Here is a 15,488-nt window from a genome sequence, read left to right on the forward strand (position 1 = left end):
GATTGGATGCGGATGGCAGCGGGTGTCAGCTGACATGTCTCCACTGACATCCGCTGCCCCATATGGATGCATGGAGGATCCGATCAGATCCGCCTAAAAAGCTGACAGGCAGATCTGATCGGAGCGCTCATGTGAAAGGATCCTAAATAAACATTTTTTTAATGTATCATGGACAGTGTCAGTAGTTTATTTTTATTTTTTTAGCATCTTTATTTTTTTCTTTATATTTTTTTATTTTTTCCAATTTGTTTTCTAGGAGCCCCATTGGAGGACTTTGATGAAATATCAGGTGTCTAAACAGACCTTTGATGTCTCACTTATGAGACATAGGAATGGACTGAAGACAGAGATTCCCCTGTCCCTTTCTTTTCAGCCTCAGCTGCACTATACTGTGAATGAATGGGAATGCTCTGCGCTGAGCCGTTTCCTGTTTATTCACAAACTGAAGACTAGTTAACACAGTTTACTATGCTTCAGTTATGAGTAAACACAGTGAGTGATCGGTACCAATCACTCACTCACTATGTTCATTTAGAAAAGGAAGGGGCTGGTAAATTACATTTTTACTGGCCCCTTCTCCCACTCTCCATCCTGAAAAATTCCCCGCAGCAGTTTTGGGGGAGCCACAGTCCAGTCTGAATGGTGTGTCCAGGTTTCAGGCAGTTTGAAACCAGGACACATGATTTAAAATCAAGACTGTCCAGGTGAATCTTGGACGGGTGGCAACTCTATGATGCAAGATCAATAGAAAGCTTAAGAGCCAGTGTTGAAGGGCGTTCACTTCACGTGGGTTTTGTATTCATCATACAAGCCTATGGAAAATAAAAACCTGCTTGAAGTGGGTCAAATGCTGGTCAGAAAGTGGACAACTGCAAGTCAAATGTGTTTGTCAATGAATTCTGAATGATCTCAGTACCATCTTCAACTAATGTTAAACCGATGCCATCAACACAAGCCCAAAGCCCTGTAGCAAATCTAAACCCTAACTGGAAGACAGTTAGATGGATAGAGTATTGCATGTCGTACGCAACTGGTGTTTTCTGCATCTCATCACCGCTGTACTTCTCTATCTTCTATGCAACCACTTCCTGTCTACATGCATTCTCACCAGGGCAGGCTTCCTGATGATGACCAAACCAGCAACAATAAAGGCTGCCATATTTTGCTTAAATTTCGGCCAGTTCTTGCTAAATCAGCTGAAGTTCAAGCCATGGGTGCCCCTGGCAGAACCAGATGGCTCAACAAAAATGGATGTTCAATCGATATTTTATCAAAGGAGCCTTTTCTCTATAGAATGATTGTCCCTCTCTTCCATGGCAGTTTGCCAACAAAAAAAATAGCATAGGCAGCCCTGTGTGTTTTGATTGTCACTTGCCCCTCACAAGCAGTGCAGTATACCATCCAAACTTCTGAGATGAAAAAGAGAGACATTTTTAAGGTGGCCATAAATAGAGGAAATCTTGGTCAATTCCTGGTGAACCAGCTGAAATAGGCTCCTTGAGTGGCCCTGCTGGCATCCGACATCTTTCAATCTGAAAATCAGACTGGTTGGGTGGAAAATTGTCAGCCGAAAAGTAAGTGCATCCAATCAGAAGTAACTACTGTTTGGGTATTCTGACAGCTGCAGGTACCAGCTGTCAGAATATAATTGCCAGCTAGGAAAATTCATCTATCTGCACTGTTTACCATTCATGGAGAAATCTATGCATGTACAGCTAGCTTTAGTGTTGCCACGACCAGTTGTAGTCCCAATCAGAAGAACATGTGACAAGGTGACAATTCAGGAGAGCAATTTAGCGACAGAGAGTCGTTACTTTATAACAGAAGAACCTAAATAAGAACCTTTATGGCAGGGTCACTAGGTATTATTTTAATGAAAACGGAAGATTTAAAGTGATATTAAAGCCACTATTTGTATTTCTTTTAAATAACAAACATGTTACACTTACCCACTCTGTGCAATGGTTTTGGACAGAGCAGCCAAAATCCTCCTCTTCTCAGGTCCCCAGCCAAGTGCCCATCATAGCAACCTGCTTGCTGTGGGGGCACTCATGTAGGCTTGCTCCCGAGCTGGCTCTGTGTGTACATTAACACAGAGCTCAGCTCAGCCCTGCCCCCTGCTCCTTTCTTACTGGCTGTTATTGACTGCAGTGGGAGCCAATGGCTCCCACTGATGTGTCTGAGCCAATGAGGAGGGAAAGAGCTGGCGGAGCCTCTGCTCTTGTGCACAGTGCTGGTTTGAGATCGGGCTCAGGTAAGTATAAGGGGGGCTGGGGAGAAGAGAGCAGGACAAATAAGGGTTTTACCTTAATGCATTAAAGGAGTAGTAAAGTCAGGAAGGTTTATTATCTTAATGCATTCTATGCATTAAGATAAAAAGCCTTCTATGTGAAGCAGCCCCCCCAGCACCCCCAATACTTACCTGTGCCCTCTCTCTGTCCAGCGATGTCCACGAGTCCCTTGGCCGTCCTGGGACTCTCCCTCCTGATTAGCTGAGCTACAGCTGCGGCGCCATTGGCTCCCATGGCTTTCAATCAACGTCAATGAGCCAATCAGGAGAGAGAGGGGCGGGGTCGAATGGCAGCCCCGTGTCTGAAAGGACATGCGGAGCTGCAGCCCAGCTCCGGTGCCCCCATACCAAGCTGCTTGCTGTTGGGGCACTCAATAGAAGGGTGGGGCCAGGAGCAGGAAGGCTTTTGCTTCTATACCCTGGTGACACATTTTACGTACAGATTTGAGTATCAGTGAACGTAAACATAAAAAAATTGTGACTTTTTGCTAACTCTTCTTTTATTATGGCCTTTGCTCACAATTACTAGAACATTTTATTCTTTTTTTTTGATAAGTGTTACATCATGTTTTTGTCTATCTGTCCATACAGTGAGGGAAAAAAGTATTTGATCCCCTGCTGATTTTGTACGTTTGCCCACTGAAAATGAAATGATCAATCAATAATTTTAATGGTAGGTTTATTTTAACAATGAGAGACAGAATAACAACAAAAAAAAATCTAGAAAAACGTATTTCAAAAAAGTTATAAATTGATTTGCATTTTAATGAGTGAAATAAGTATTTGACCTCTTCGCAGAACATGACTTCGTACTTAGTGGCAAAACCCTTGTTGGCAATTACAGAAGTCAGACCTTTCTTGTTGTTGGCCCCCAGGTTTGCACACATCTCAGGAGGGATTTTGTCCCACTCCTCTTTGCAAATCTTCTCCAAGTAGTTAGGGTTTTGAGGCTGACGTTTAGTAACTCCAACCTTTAGCTCCGTCCATATATTTTCTATGGGGTTAGGGTCTGGAGACTGGCTAGGCCACTCCAGGACCTTAATGTGCTTCTTCTTGAGCCACTCCTTTGTTGCCTTGGCTGTGTGTTTTGGGTCATTGTCATGCCGTAATACCCATCCACGACCCATTTTCAATGCCCTGGCTGAGGGAAGGAGGTTCTCACCCAAGATTTGATGGTACATGGCCCCGTTCATTGTCCCTTTGATGCAATGAATTTGTCATATCCCCTTAGTGGAAAAACACCCCCAAAGGCTTAATGTTTCTACCTCCATGTTTGACAGTGGGGATGGTGTTCATGGGGTCATAGGCAGCATTCCTCCTCCTCCAAACATGCTTAGTTGAGTTGATGCCAAAGAGCTCGATTTTGGTCTCATATGACCACAACACTTTCATCCAGTTCTCCTCTGAATCATTCAGATTAGCAAACTTCAGATGGGCCTGTACATGTGCTTTCTTAAACAGGGGGACCTTGCGGCCCCTGCAGGATATCAGTCCTTTATGGAGTAGTGTGTTACCAATTGTTTTCTTGGTGACTATGATCCCAGCTGCCTTGAGATCATTGATGAGATTCTCCTGTGTAGTTCTGGGCTGATTGCTCACCATTCTCATGATCATTGAAACTCCAGGAGGTGAGACCTTGCATTGAGCCCCAGATTGAGGGAGATTGACAGTTTTTTTTTTGTTTCTTCTATTTGCGAATAATCGCACGAACTAGCACACCATGGTTCTTACACAACAGTCCGAAGAAGCTTTTTATTGCAAAAGGATCACATCAGGATAAGTGCGACGTTTCGGAGGGGTCCTACGTGACTCCGAAATGTTGCACTTAACCTGATGTGATCCTTTTGCAATAAAAAGTTTCTTCGGACTGCTGTGCAAGATTTATGGTGTGCTGGGGAATATGTATGTATCTGTGATAGATCCAGTGTCCAGCTGGTGATCGCTGCAGCACCCACAGCAGATGTGCCTATATCTAGGAAGGTGTGCGATGGAATATAAACTATTCTAATTGCACCAACTGTTGTCATCCTCTCACCAAGCTGCTTGGCGATGGTCTTGAAGCCCATTCCAGCCTTGTTTAGGTCTACAATCTTGTCCCTGACATCCTTGGACAGCTCCGCTTTGGTCTTGGCCATGATTGATTGATTGTTTCTGTGGACAGAAGTCTTTTATACAGGTAACAAGCTAAGACCAAGCTGCTTGGCGATGGTCTTGTAGCCCATTCCAGCCTTGTGTAGATCTACAATCTTGTCCCTTACATCCTTGGACAGCTCTTTGGTCTTGGCAATGGTGGAGAAATTGGAATCTGATTGACTGATTGATTGCTTTTGTGGACAGGTGTCTTTTATATAGGTACCAAGCTGAGATTAGGAGCACTCCCTTTAAGAGAGTGCTCCTAATCTCAGCTTGTTACCTGTAAAGAAGACACCTAGGAGCCAGAAATCTTGCTGATTGATAGGGGATTAAATACTTATTTCACTCATTAAAATTTAATTCAATTTATAACTTTTTTTAAATGGGTTTTTCTGGATATTTATGTATTTATTTTGCCTCTCACTGTTAAAATAAACCTACTATTAAAAATTATAGACAGATCATTTCTTTGTCAGTGGGCAAACATACAAAATCAGCAGAGGATCAAATACTTTTTCCCCGCCTCACTGTATTATCTGTGCCTCTTTGGCTGATATTTCTATAGAATCTTTAAAGGTAAGAAAGAAAAAAAAAAAATGCTGTGAGTCAGTAGTGTGACTAACTAGCTTAGGTATTCCTTTTCAGCAGCGGAGTGTCCCTTGAAATCATTTTAACGTGTTTGGAAACTGAGATCTGGCTGTCTATGTCCAGCCTTACTGTCGCATTAGGCAAAGTGTCTTCACCAACTGTACCGTGAAAAGAACGCAATTTTGTTCGTCAGCAACAGCTCCGTTGCTGTGTGGTATGCAGGAGATTAGGCAGAACGACGGTGCCAGGCTCACAAGGTAATAAGCACTGTGTCATTGTGCAGCCACTCCTTTATTTTCAGGTACAGAGAGCTGCCCAGCCAGCCTAACCAGTTTAAGGCAAAACATTGCCTGTTACAACTGAACTCTCATTTCCCTATCCCCTAGCAGGGCTGGAGCTCCCTTTTCTCTAATGTGATTGTTTCCAAAGCCATTTCAATACAATTCTCTGCATTTGCACAGCCACTGTGTATAACAGCCCCTGTGCCTCCTAGCTTGTAACAAGCATATCTCCCTCCCCCTCTCTTTCTCTCTCCCTCTCCATCCCCTCTCTCTCTCCCTCCCCCCTCTCTCTCCCTCCCCCCTCTCTCTCCCTCCCCCCTCTCTCTCTCTCACACACCCTCTCTCTATCTCTCCCTCTCTCTCACCTCCCTCTCTCCCCCTCTCTATATCTCCACTCTCCTTCCTTTGTACAGCTGTCTCTCCCTTCCCCACCCTTTATCCCTCCCCCCTCTCTCTCTCTCCCTCTACCCCCCTCTCTCTCTCTCCCTCTTCCCCTCTCTCTCCCTCTCCCCCCTCTCTCTCCCCCCTCTCTCTCTCTTTCTCTCCCTCTCTTTCTCTCTCCCTCCCCCTCCTCTCTCTCTTTCTCTCTCCCTCCCCTCCTCTCTCTCTTTCTCTCTCCCTCCCCTCCTCTCTCTCCCCCTCCCTCCCCCTCCTCTCTCTCTCTCTCCCTCCCTCCCTCCCTCCCTCCCTCCCTCCCTCCCTCTCCCTCCCTCCCTCCCTCCCTCTCCCTCCCCTCCTCTCTCTCTCTCCCTCTCCCTCCCCCTCCCCTCTCTCTCTCTCTCTCTATCCCTCTCCCCCCTCTCTCCTCTCTGTCCCTCTCTCTATATCTCCACTCTCCTTCCTTTGTACAGCTGTCTCTCCCTTCCCCCCCTCTTTCTCTCTCTCTCTCTCCCTCCTCTCTCTCTCCCTCTCCCCCCTCTCTCTCTCTCTCTCTCCCTCTCCCCCCTCTCGCTCTCTTTCTCTCTCTCTCTCTCCCTTCCCCCTCCTCTCTCTCCCTCTCCCCCCTCTCGCTCTCTTTCTCTCGCTCTCTCCCTCCCCCCTCCTCTCTATCTCTCTCCCTCCCCCCTCTCTCTCTTTCTCTTTCTGCCTCCCTCCCCCTCCTCTCTCTCTCCCTCCCTCCCCCTCCTCTCTATCCCTCTCTCTTTCTCTCCCTCTCTCTCTCACTTCCCTCTCTCCTCTCTCTCCCCCATTTCTATATCTCCCCTCTCCTTCCTTTGTACAGCTGTCTCTCTCTCTCCCCCTCCCCCCCCCTCTCCCCCCTCCTCTCTCTTTCTCTCTCCCCCCTCTCTCTCTCTATCTTTCTCTCTCCCTCCCCCTCTCTCTCTTTCTCTCTCTCTCCCTCCCACCTCTCCCCCCCCCCCTTTCTCTATCTCCCCTCTCCTTCCTTTGTACAGCTGTCTCTCCCTTCCCCACATGCTGCTGCTTATCTCGGTGTCTTTGCTTTGCTTTGCTGCTTCCTCTTTATAGAACACATTGTCATCCTCCACATACACATTTGCCCTGCACACTCTCTACTTTGGTTGTGCTGCAGAAGGTTTTTTTTTTCGTTGCTGTATTCTCTCCCCGCTCTGCCATGCAGGCACCAAATCTCACCTCTCTGAGGTTTGAGGCGCGTTTTCTGAGCTGCCAAGTGCTAGGGGAGGAAGAATAATCTTTGCTGCCGAATGTCCTTGATGCCTAGAATAGAAGAGCTCAACAAGACAAACATGCTTTTTAACATTATTAATATTCTCCAATTATAGGCTGGTGTGTATTAAAAAGAAAATAGGCAACTAAAATAAAATTGAGCATGGAGCAGAAACCAGGTCTATACTTTTGTACTCGACAAAAAGAGTGTATAATTCAATTATAGGCTCGATTTAAGGGCTCGTTTACACAAGATGCAGTCAAATGCATTTTTAAACTCAGTAAGAACGTGTATGGAAGAAAAATGGATGTATTTTAATGAGTCTATTTTACACCATTGTGGTGCTTTTCATGTGTGTTTTAAATAAAAAAAAAAGCATGAGGGCAGTGACTGATGTGAATGTACAATATATATGTGTTAAGTGCTGCGTAAATTTATGACGCTATGTGTAAAGCGCTGCGTAAATTGATGGCGCTATATAAGTATCTATAATAAATAAATATACAAACACAGCATTTTTTGCATGTAAACGCACCACAAATGCATGTAGATGCAACTTGTTAAAGCAGTAGTAAACCGCACCAATTTTTTTTTTTTCAAACCCTGCAAGGTAAAGGCATAATGTGCTAGTGTACATCGCATACTAGCACATTATGCAAGACTTATCTTAAAACGAAGCTCTGCAGCACCGTGCTGTCACTGTTGACAGGCGCTTCCATCTTCACCCGTTCTTCCTTCCGGGCCATGTCCTCCAGCTGTCTAATTGGCCTCGTTGCGTTGACATCACATACCCGTGCCGTCCCTTCAGAGCTCTGTGCCGCGGTCCATGACTCCCGCGCGCATGCGCAGGAATGACGTCAATGCGGCGCAGCCAATCAGACGGCCGGAGGACGTGGACGCGGAGCTCGGAAGGGACAGCACAGGTATGTAATGTCAATGCAATTCAGACGGCCGGAGGACGTGGACCCGGAAGGAAGAACGGGTGAAGATGGAAGCGCCTCTCAGCAGAGAGCATGCGCCAGTGACATCACCAGCTGCATGCAGTGTAAATATCTCCTAAACCGTGCAGATTTAGGAGATTATTGTACCTACAGGTAAGCCTTATCATAGGCTTACCTATAGGTACAAGTGTAAAAAAAGGCTTTTCTACCGCAAAAAACATAATCAATAATGCACCACAAACGCAAAGCAACAAAAATGCACTGCAAATGTGCGACAAACTCATTACAAACACATGTAAACGCACATGTAGAACTGCATACCTAATACAGGGATTACGGTATAAAAGAGCCCTACAGAGTCAGTCCACCCAAAGCTGATATTTCATTTACGGGTAAATGATAGAGAGCTGAATCACCCTTTGGCTTTTTCTGATTCTCCCTTAGCTCTACGTCCTTCTGCGATGAGTCTGACTCCGCCTTCTGCGCAAGGTCAAAAATAAAGCTGCCGGAGGTTAGCAGAGATATCACAGCTGGAGCCCCTGGGTGCTTTAGGATGGGTATGTAGCCTTGACCTCTTTTGTATGTACGTAGCCCTTGGTGTCTCATTTTATATTGTTTTATTTTATGCAGTAAATAATACTAAAGTGAGTCGCGACCCAACGCAATACAGACATCCATGGACTTATTTCAAAATGCAATACACCAACTGCTATTAGCCAATCAGATACCACCCTTTATCGACTGCAGTGGGAACAATGAACCACGGTTGCCAGCCATGGTTTTCCAGAACGCTCGCTAATTTAAAGTAATTGTGAACCCTAAGGCTGATGTCAGGCGGGCGACTCTGCCGCTAGTAAGTTGTCGAAAAGCGCCAGCAGCAGGATCACGAAGAGGCTGCCTGTTTGTCCTCATGGAATCGCTCTCTTTGTAGCTAAGGCAGTGAGATGTCACTCCCATCACTAGCAAATGAGATTCAGCAGCAACAGAACGACATCTCGCTGTGTCTGGCTACAGAGGGATAAGCCAAAGCATAGCCAGCACACCAAAAAACAGAATCACACATATTTACTAAGGTCTCGTTTCCAGAACATGTAGTTAAATACCACTGACATTTTGGAGACTCACATGTCCCCTTTCTCAAGGTGACAGAGGGAGCAGTTCTAAAAGGGACCATTTGCGAGCCTGCCTTTAGCGATTTGTCACTAGCGACCTGCCTGACATTAGCCTAACTAAATGAAATTTATTTTGCTAAAGCACTGTGGGGGGTTATTTACTAAACACGGGAGAGTGCAAAATCTGGTACAACTCTGCATAGAATAATCAGCTTCAAAGGTTTTATTGCCAAAGCTTAATTGAATGATCTAAAGTTAGAAGCTGATTGGCCCCTATCAGGGCTGCTGTTAGAAATCATGTGGCCCTATACAGCCTACCTGGCAGGCTTCCCCCCCTCCCAAATATGTCAAGACAATATTTTCACTACAAAAACACTAAAATCATTATTAGTGGACACAAACATAACAGTGAACTTGTGTGAATTAGCCCTTTTTAATTGTTTTTTACATTGAAAAAAAATATTTTAAAAATGTCAATTATTTTACTTTACAATTTGTTTTAATTTATTATAATGTTTAATTTTTTTTTCTTTTTACAATTTGTTATTTTTTTTTTATTTTTACAGGACAGGGAAGCCTGCAGCGCTGCAGGGGGGGGGGGGGGGTACAGTAAAAGAGGGGCACAAAAGCAGGCAGAACAGGGGGGGGGGTGGGTGTCAGGGAAGCAATTACAGGAATGATGCTCTGTGTGTCTCCCTGCAGGAGCTGAAAGCTGGCAGGAGTGGGGGAGAATTTGGCTTTCAGCTGCTGCGGAGAGCCGCACAGGGCTTCCTTCTGTAATTGCCCCTCTGCCCAACCGCACCGATTCCCCATGCTGTTGGGGCCCCCTACAGGAGGAAAGGTGGTTCCCCCCCTTATCAGCGGCCCTGGCCCCTATGCACAGCTGCACCAGATTCTGACTCCTCCAGATTTAATAAATCTACCCACGAGTATCATAAACAAATGCCATAAAAAAAAATCCTTTGTTGCATCTCTGTGCTGCAATCACTTTGTGGCTACACACAAAATCCGTTGACGGTGGCTTAACGAGACACTTATTATAACACGGTGACAACGCAGGGGCAAAATTTGGTAGATAGGGACAATGCATCATCACCTTATAACAGGAATTGCCTGAACAAAGACTGTAATTGCAGGATCATCCGTTTTTTTTTTGTTTTTTTTAGAAATTGCAGCTACAAAAATGTAGAAAATGTCTTGTGGAAATATTATATATATATTTCTATATATATATATATATATATATATATATATATATATAAAACGTAAGCTTTTAGTGACTTGGTTTGCATGAAATTTAAACAAGGGACAAGCCTGAGTTGTCACCCTGATTTTGCTCCTAAAAAAAGCATAATGTGATCTTCCTTGCTCCTGATCATGATACTGCTTTAGGACTGAGAGCTGCTCAGCTAAAGTCGAGCTGTGGAAGCTTTGAAGAAGTTTGAAAAATCCCAGCAATCCCGCCACGGTGTGTCAGGGGATAAGAACTGCGAGCGATAAGCTCTTTCTTGCAAAGATTTGGAAATATTGGTATCATCACACCTTCCCAACAAGCTTCAGGGTGCAATTCCTGCAGAGAGCCACTAGGAGGAGCTCTGGCAACTGCTTACAGACACAGCAATGGGAGTAGATGAGTTGGACTGGGCTTGCTTTGCTATAAACATTCAGTCTCTTATTTTCTCGCACAAAATAAAGCTAAACGTTTGCAGAAAGAGCCGCTTCAATAGGAAACATTAGTTTAGGTTAAAATGCAGTCTGCAGTTTTTTTTCCTCCCGCCCCCCCTTCTAGTTTTAATTGCTTCTACTAAAGCAAAGCCACTGCTTGAATTTTTCTTTTCTCCCTTTATGGTAGGCTGTACACATAAATATAAAATAGGGTTGCAATAGTCTGCAGAGCACAAGATCGATTCAATCGACTGAGCTGCTCCTGCAAAACACAACCGCCTGGTTTATGCTTCTCCTGAACTTTACTGGTTGATGAGGACTCTGCCTTTTGGATTCCAATAATTCAACATTTAAAGATTGATGGAGGCTCCTCTATGAAAATACACCTCCAGGATTTTTTTGACCTGGCTTTACGAGAAAGCAGATCTGATATAGTTTCATTCGATTTTCTAATGCACTTCTTGAGTAAATGGTAGAGGTTGTCACAGGTTCTAATTACCATCCCTCATTTGTCTCCAACAGGGAAACAAAACACCACCAAGTGGCACAGGGAAGGGACAACAAAAACAAATAGGAAAGTTTTCTTTGATAGAATGAATGACTTGTGCTTCCTTCAAGTCTAGAGGATTTTTGGAGAATTTTACCACCTGGGTTAGTGTTTATACCTTACTTGAGGGTAGAAAATCACTTTAAAGCCAACATATTTGCAATGTGAACAATAGATCACACCACAACATTCCGGAAATCAGGCTGAACAAATCCCAGGAGCCTTTGTTCCTACAAAAAAAAAATACAGCTGGTGCTTAACTTTTGAGGTTCTCTCATTGGGGAACCTCAAATTGAGCTGGTTCCGGGATTGGCCAGACTGGTTCCCGAATTTCTTTTCATTTGTTCACCAAAGCCTTAGACAGTCCCCAAAAGAAGCCTTCTCCTGGGGACAAGATTAAAGAACATTTTGGTGTACTGGTGACTTGGCTCAACTGTCCATCTCTCCAATAAACCAAACCACAAGTCACCAGGTGAAGACTTCTCCTAGTGAGTTGATAAGAGTTCAGGTTGAAGAACATTTTGGTGTATGGGTGAAATGGCTCAGTTTATTATCCACCTTTGCCTTAAGCCAACTTCAAGTCACCAGTTGAAGACTTCTCCTAGTGACTTGATAGAGTTCAGTTTAAAAAACGTTTTGGTGTATGGGTGAAATGGCTCAGCTTGCCTTAAACCAACTTCATGTCACCAGAAGAAGCCTTTCATGGTGACTTGATGGAGTTCAGGTTGAAGCACATTTCGGTGTATGGCTGTAATGGCTCAGTTTATTATCTACCCTTGCCTGAAACCAACTGTAGAAACCTTCTCCTGGTGACTTGACAATAGAGTTTAGGTTAAAGAACACATTTTGGTGTATGAGTGATCTGGTTCACCCTTACACCAACTTCATGTCACCAGCAGAAACAAGTCTCCTGGTGACTTGACAATAGAGTTTAGGTTAAAGAACAACATTTTGGTGTACGAGTGATCTGGTTCACCCATACACCAATTTCACGTCACCAGTAGAAACCTTCTCCTGGTGACTTGACATTTGGAGTTAAGGTAGAACATTTGAGTGTTGGGTGATATTCAAAGTCCATCAGATTACTGCAGCACCCTTATTTCTGAACCTAGGTTACCAATACCAGTTAATGTGAAGCCACACATTTTATTACCCTTGAAAATGACAACTGTTTGGACACCCAACACATCATTTAATAGGAAAAATGTACAAAGTGTAGTACCCATGGTGGTCAGTCTTTCATTGATTCGGGGGGGGGGGGGGTCTTTATAAAAGGTTAAAGGCTTATTGGTTGCCATGGCATACCACAATTTGTACATCATTGTCTGACCTGTTAAGGCACAAACCCCATTTCTGCTCAGAACTTTCAAAAAGTTTGATACTCAAGAGTTTCTGGACTCTAGGCTTTATAACCTTATTCATACTTGACCTGAAGTAGAGACAGTGACAACTCCAGCTGAATTGCATAAAGTTTGTTTTATTTAAGATTATAAATTTAAACAAATAAATCTGAACAGTTTACCCGGTGATAATACAGTTCAATATACACAAAATACAGGAGTCGTTAGCACAAAAATAAAAACGTTTGGCAACGTATTTTAATACACATAGTGCTTGTAAAGTGTGAATGTTGGCATGGCAGGCTTTATCCTAAACCACCTTTTTACAACAAAAGGATTTAAATGCCAAAAAAAAAAAAAAAATTATATAAAAATATATATAAAACAAAAAACTAAACTTAAAACAAAAAAACACATGGACAGATCTCACAAGACCATACAATGCTGGTTTCATGAACATTGAATGAAGGCTGAAAGTAGAACAAGTGAACTTTAGAATAAAATAAAAAAGGGGGGGTGGCGAGGGGGTACTGCACATGGTCCAAAGAATAGTGTTGTAAGATTTAAAAAAAAAAAAATTAAAGGAGGATCATGCTATAGAAGTAGGGGTTTGGGTTGAGGTGCCATGTATATAGAAAGAGGTTGGGACTTTAAATGAGGTTACAGATACTATTGTACCCCATGGGTTGAGGTGCCATGTATACAAGAAACAGATTGGGACTTTAAATGAGGTTACAAATCTTATTGTACCCCATGGGTTGAGGTGCCATGTATGTTAGAAAGAGATTGGGACTTTAAATGAGGTTACAAATCTTATTGTACCCCATGGGTTGAGGTGCCATGTATATTAGAAAGAGATTGGGACTGTAAATGAGGTTACAAATACTATTGTACCTCATGGGTTGAGGTGCCAGGGTTGGAGAACCCTGAAAGCTGTTGATATTAAAAAGGACACTGACAGCCCCCCAAACCAACCCTCCCAACATAGCAAAAACTGCATTGAACACTACACAGTACTGAAGTCACAACACAGTGGAGGAAACAAAAATTGAATAAAAAAGTTAAAATGTAACTATTTCTGCCTTCATAAGTCAAGGACAAAAGGCTGCAGACAAGAGAAGGGAAGAGATCACTAGGAATATGAACAACACTTTAGCTATTTCCCCAGAAAAATCTTGTGAGTGGTTTCAGGATGTGCCAAGAAAAAAAAAAAAAGTGGCTGAACCAATCACAGAAAAAAAAAAAGCCCAGCGAAGATGGGGTTAAGTTAACCCCAGCACACACCAGGCAGACTCCCCCTTTAAGCGCACATATAACTCTCTATGGAGTTGTGGAGGGTCTAAAGTTCTCAATACAGCCCACCCTGCGAGCTTCAAGGAGAACCCCCCCCCCTCCCCAGAAAAAAAAAAAAAAATATGTGACTCTTTGCACCCCTCTGTCTGCAGCCTCTGCCTTGGGTGACACCAATAACTGACCACTTTTAGAAAGAAAATAATAAAATAGAAAAACAAAAAAGAAAAATTAAATAGGTGCTCTTCTTTCTTTGCAAAAATAAAGTCCAAGATATTTTACTGTACAGTCTCTATAAAACAAATTTTCTATGTACAAGTCCTGAATTCAGTGCTCTTCAAAAAAAAAATAAAATAATAAAAACACAGGAGAAGACCCCCCACCCCCCTTTAATCAACCCCCCATGCCAAAGAGGGGGGGGTCCCACTCTGCTAGAAAGCCACGATGGCCCGAGTCCAGGCGCCCAGGCTGGCCAGCGCCTGCTTGCCACACAAGTGCCCGTTGAGGCTCTGCTCAGAGTCCGCCTGCCTGCCCATGAGTCCGGTGAAGCCCGAGCCGAAGATAGAGATGAGGTTGGAGATGTTGGAGGAGTCGGCGGGGTGCTGCGGCTGCGGCGGGTGGTGGTGGTGCTGAGAGTGTTCAGGGGGTGCCAGCTGCGGGCAGTAGTCCTCGTATCTGCCCCTCTTACAGGGCACAAAGTGGGGCTCCAGCTCGTCCTCCTCCTCCTCGGCCACCGAGCAGCTGTAGCTGTAACCGGACGGGGGGTACCGGCGCTTAGCCGGCAGCGGGGAAGGCGAAGGGGCGGCGGTGGCGGCGGCCGCAGAGGGGAGCGCGGGGGACGGTGCGCCTTGGCACGGGCACTGAGAAGCGCAGCAGTCCTGGTGGAGGTATCCGTTCTCCACCGTGGTGACAACGTGAGTGTCCAAGTCCAGCACGGTGGTCTGGCTGCAGTGTGCCGGTCCGATGCCGCCTTCCTCCTGCTGCTGGCAGCAGCCCCGGGGGTAGAAGGTACCGGCCGGGTGGAGCAGCTCCTTGGCTGGGTGCGGAGTGTGGGCGCACGGCGGCAGCTCCAGAGGTTCGTCCAGTCCCGGTTCCAGGAGCTCGGTGTGGATCCGGGGCAGCTGGTGGTGCATCTCGTCCTCTCCTTCCTCGGGGATCTGGAGGGGGCTCAGCTCCGGGATCTCCTCCAGCAGCTCCGGGCCGCACTCCATGGGCTGCTGCGGGTGCGGCGGGTGCTGCTGCCGGTAGAGCTCGGCGTAGCGCTCGCTCAGGTAGAGCTGCCGGGCGTTGCGGAGCACGTAGGAGACCAGCAGGTTCTTATGCAGCTTGATGCCGCCCCGCTGGGTGCGGGAAGTGTGGATCTTCCGCAGGGATAGGCTGATGAGGCTCTGCGCGTCCAGGGCGCACTCCATCCTGCCAGGGTGGGTGGCTCCAGGGGAAGAGGAGCTGCCTGTCTCCGATACCACACTCACAGCGAGCGGCTCTTCCCCCCTGGATCTCCTCTCATACAACTCTCCGCACTGCTATACAAAGCTTGTGCTGCTTCTCCTGGGCTCCCTTCACTTTTATATACGGACAGCCTGCTCCCGCCCCATCCGCGCCCAGCCAATCACCCGCGCCGCTTAACCTTGATGGATAGACAGCGCCAGCCCAGCTAGGGCTCGCCCGGCCAAT

At 45.4% G+C, this 15,488-nt stretch overlaps 1 protein-coding gene across 1 annotated transcript; it reads right to left on the reverse strand.

The window, feature by feature from the left end:
* Window positions 1-14,214: 14,214 nt before the first annotated feature.
* On the reverse strand, window positions 14,215-15,267 carry IER5L (immediate early response 5 like). Its single transcript, XM_082263461.1, has one exon. It carries the CDS (start codon window positions 15,224-15,226, stop codon window positions 14,246-14,248), a length of 981 nt encoding a protein of 326 aa, XP_082119587.1. The 5' UTR covers window positions 15,227-15,267; the 3' UTR covers window positions 14,215-14,245.
* Window positions 15,268-15,488: the final 221 nt, after the last annotated feature.

The sequence above is a fragment of the Pelophylax lessonae genome, assembly GCF_965119305.1.
Source record: "Pelophylax lessonae genome assembly, chromosome: 7".
Classification (NCBI taxonomy): domain Eukaryota; kingdom Metazoa; phylum Chordata; class Amphibia; order Anura; family Ranidae; genus Pelophylax; species Pelophylax lessonae.

Coding starts and splice junctions, on each gene's coding strand:
- IER5L (XM_082263461.1), bottom strand. CDS start 15,226: ATGGAGTGCGCCCTGGACGCGCAGAGCCTCATCAGCCTATCCCTGCGG.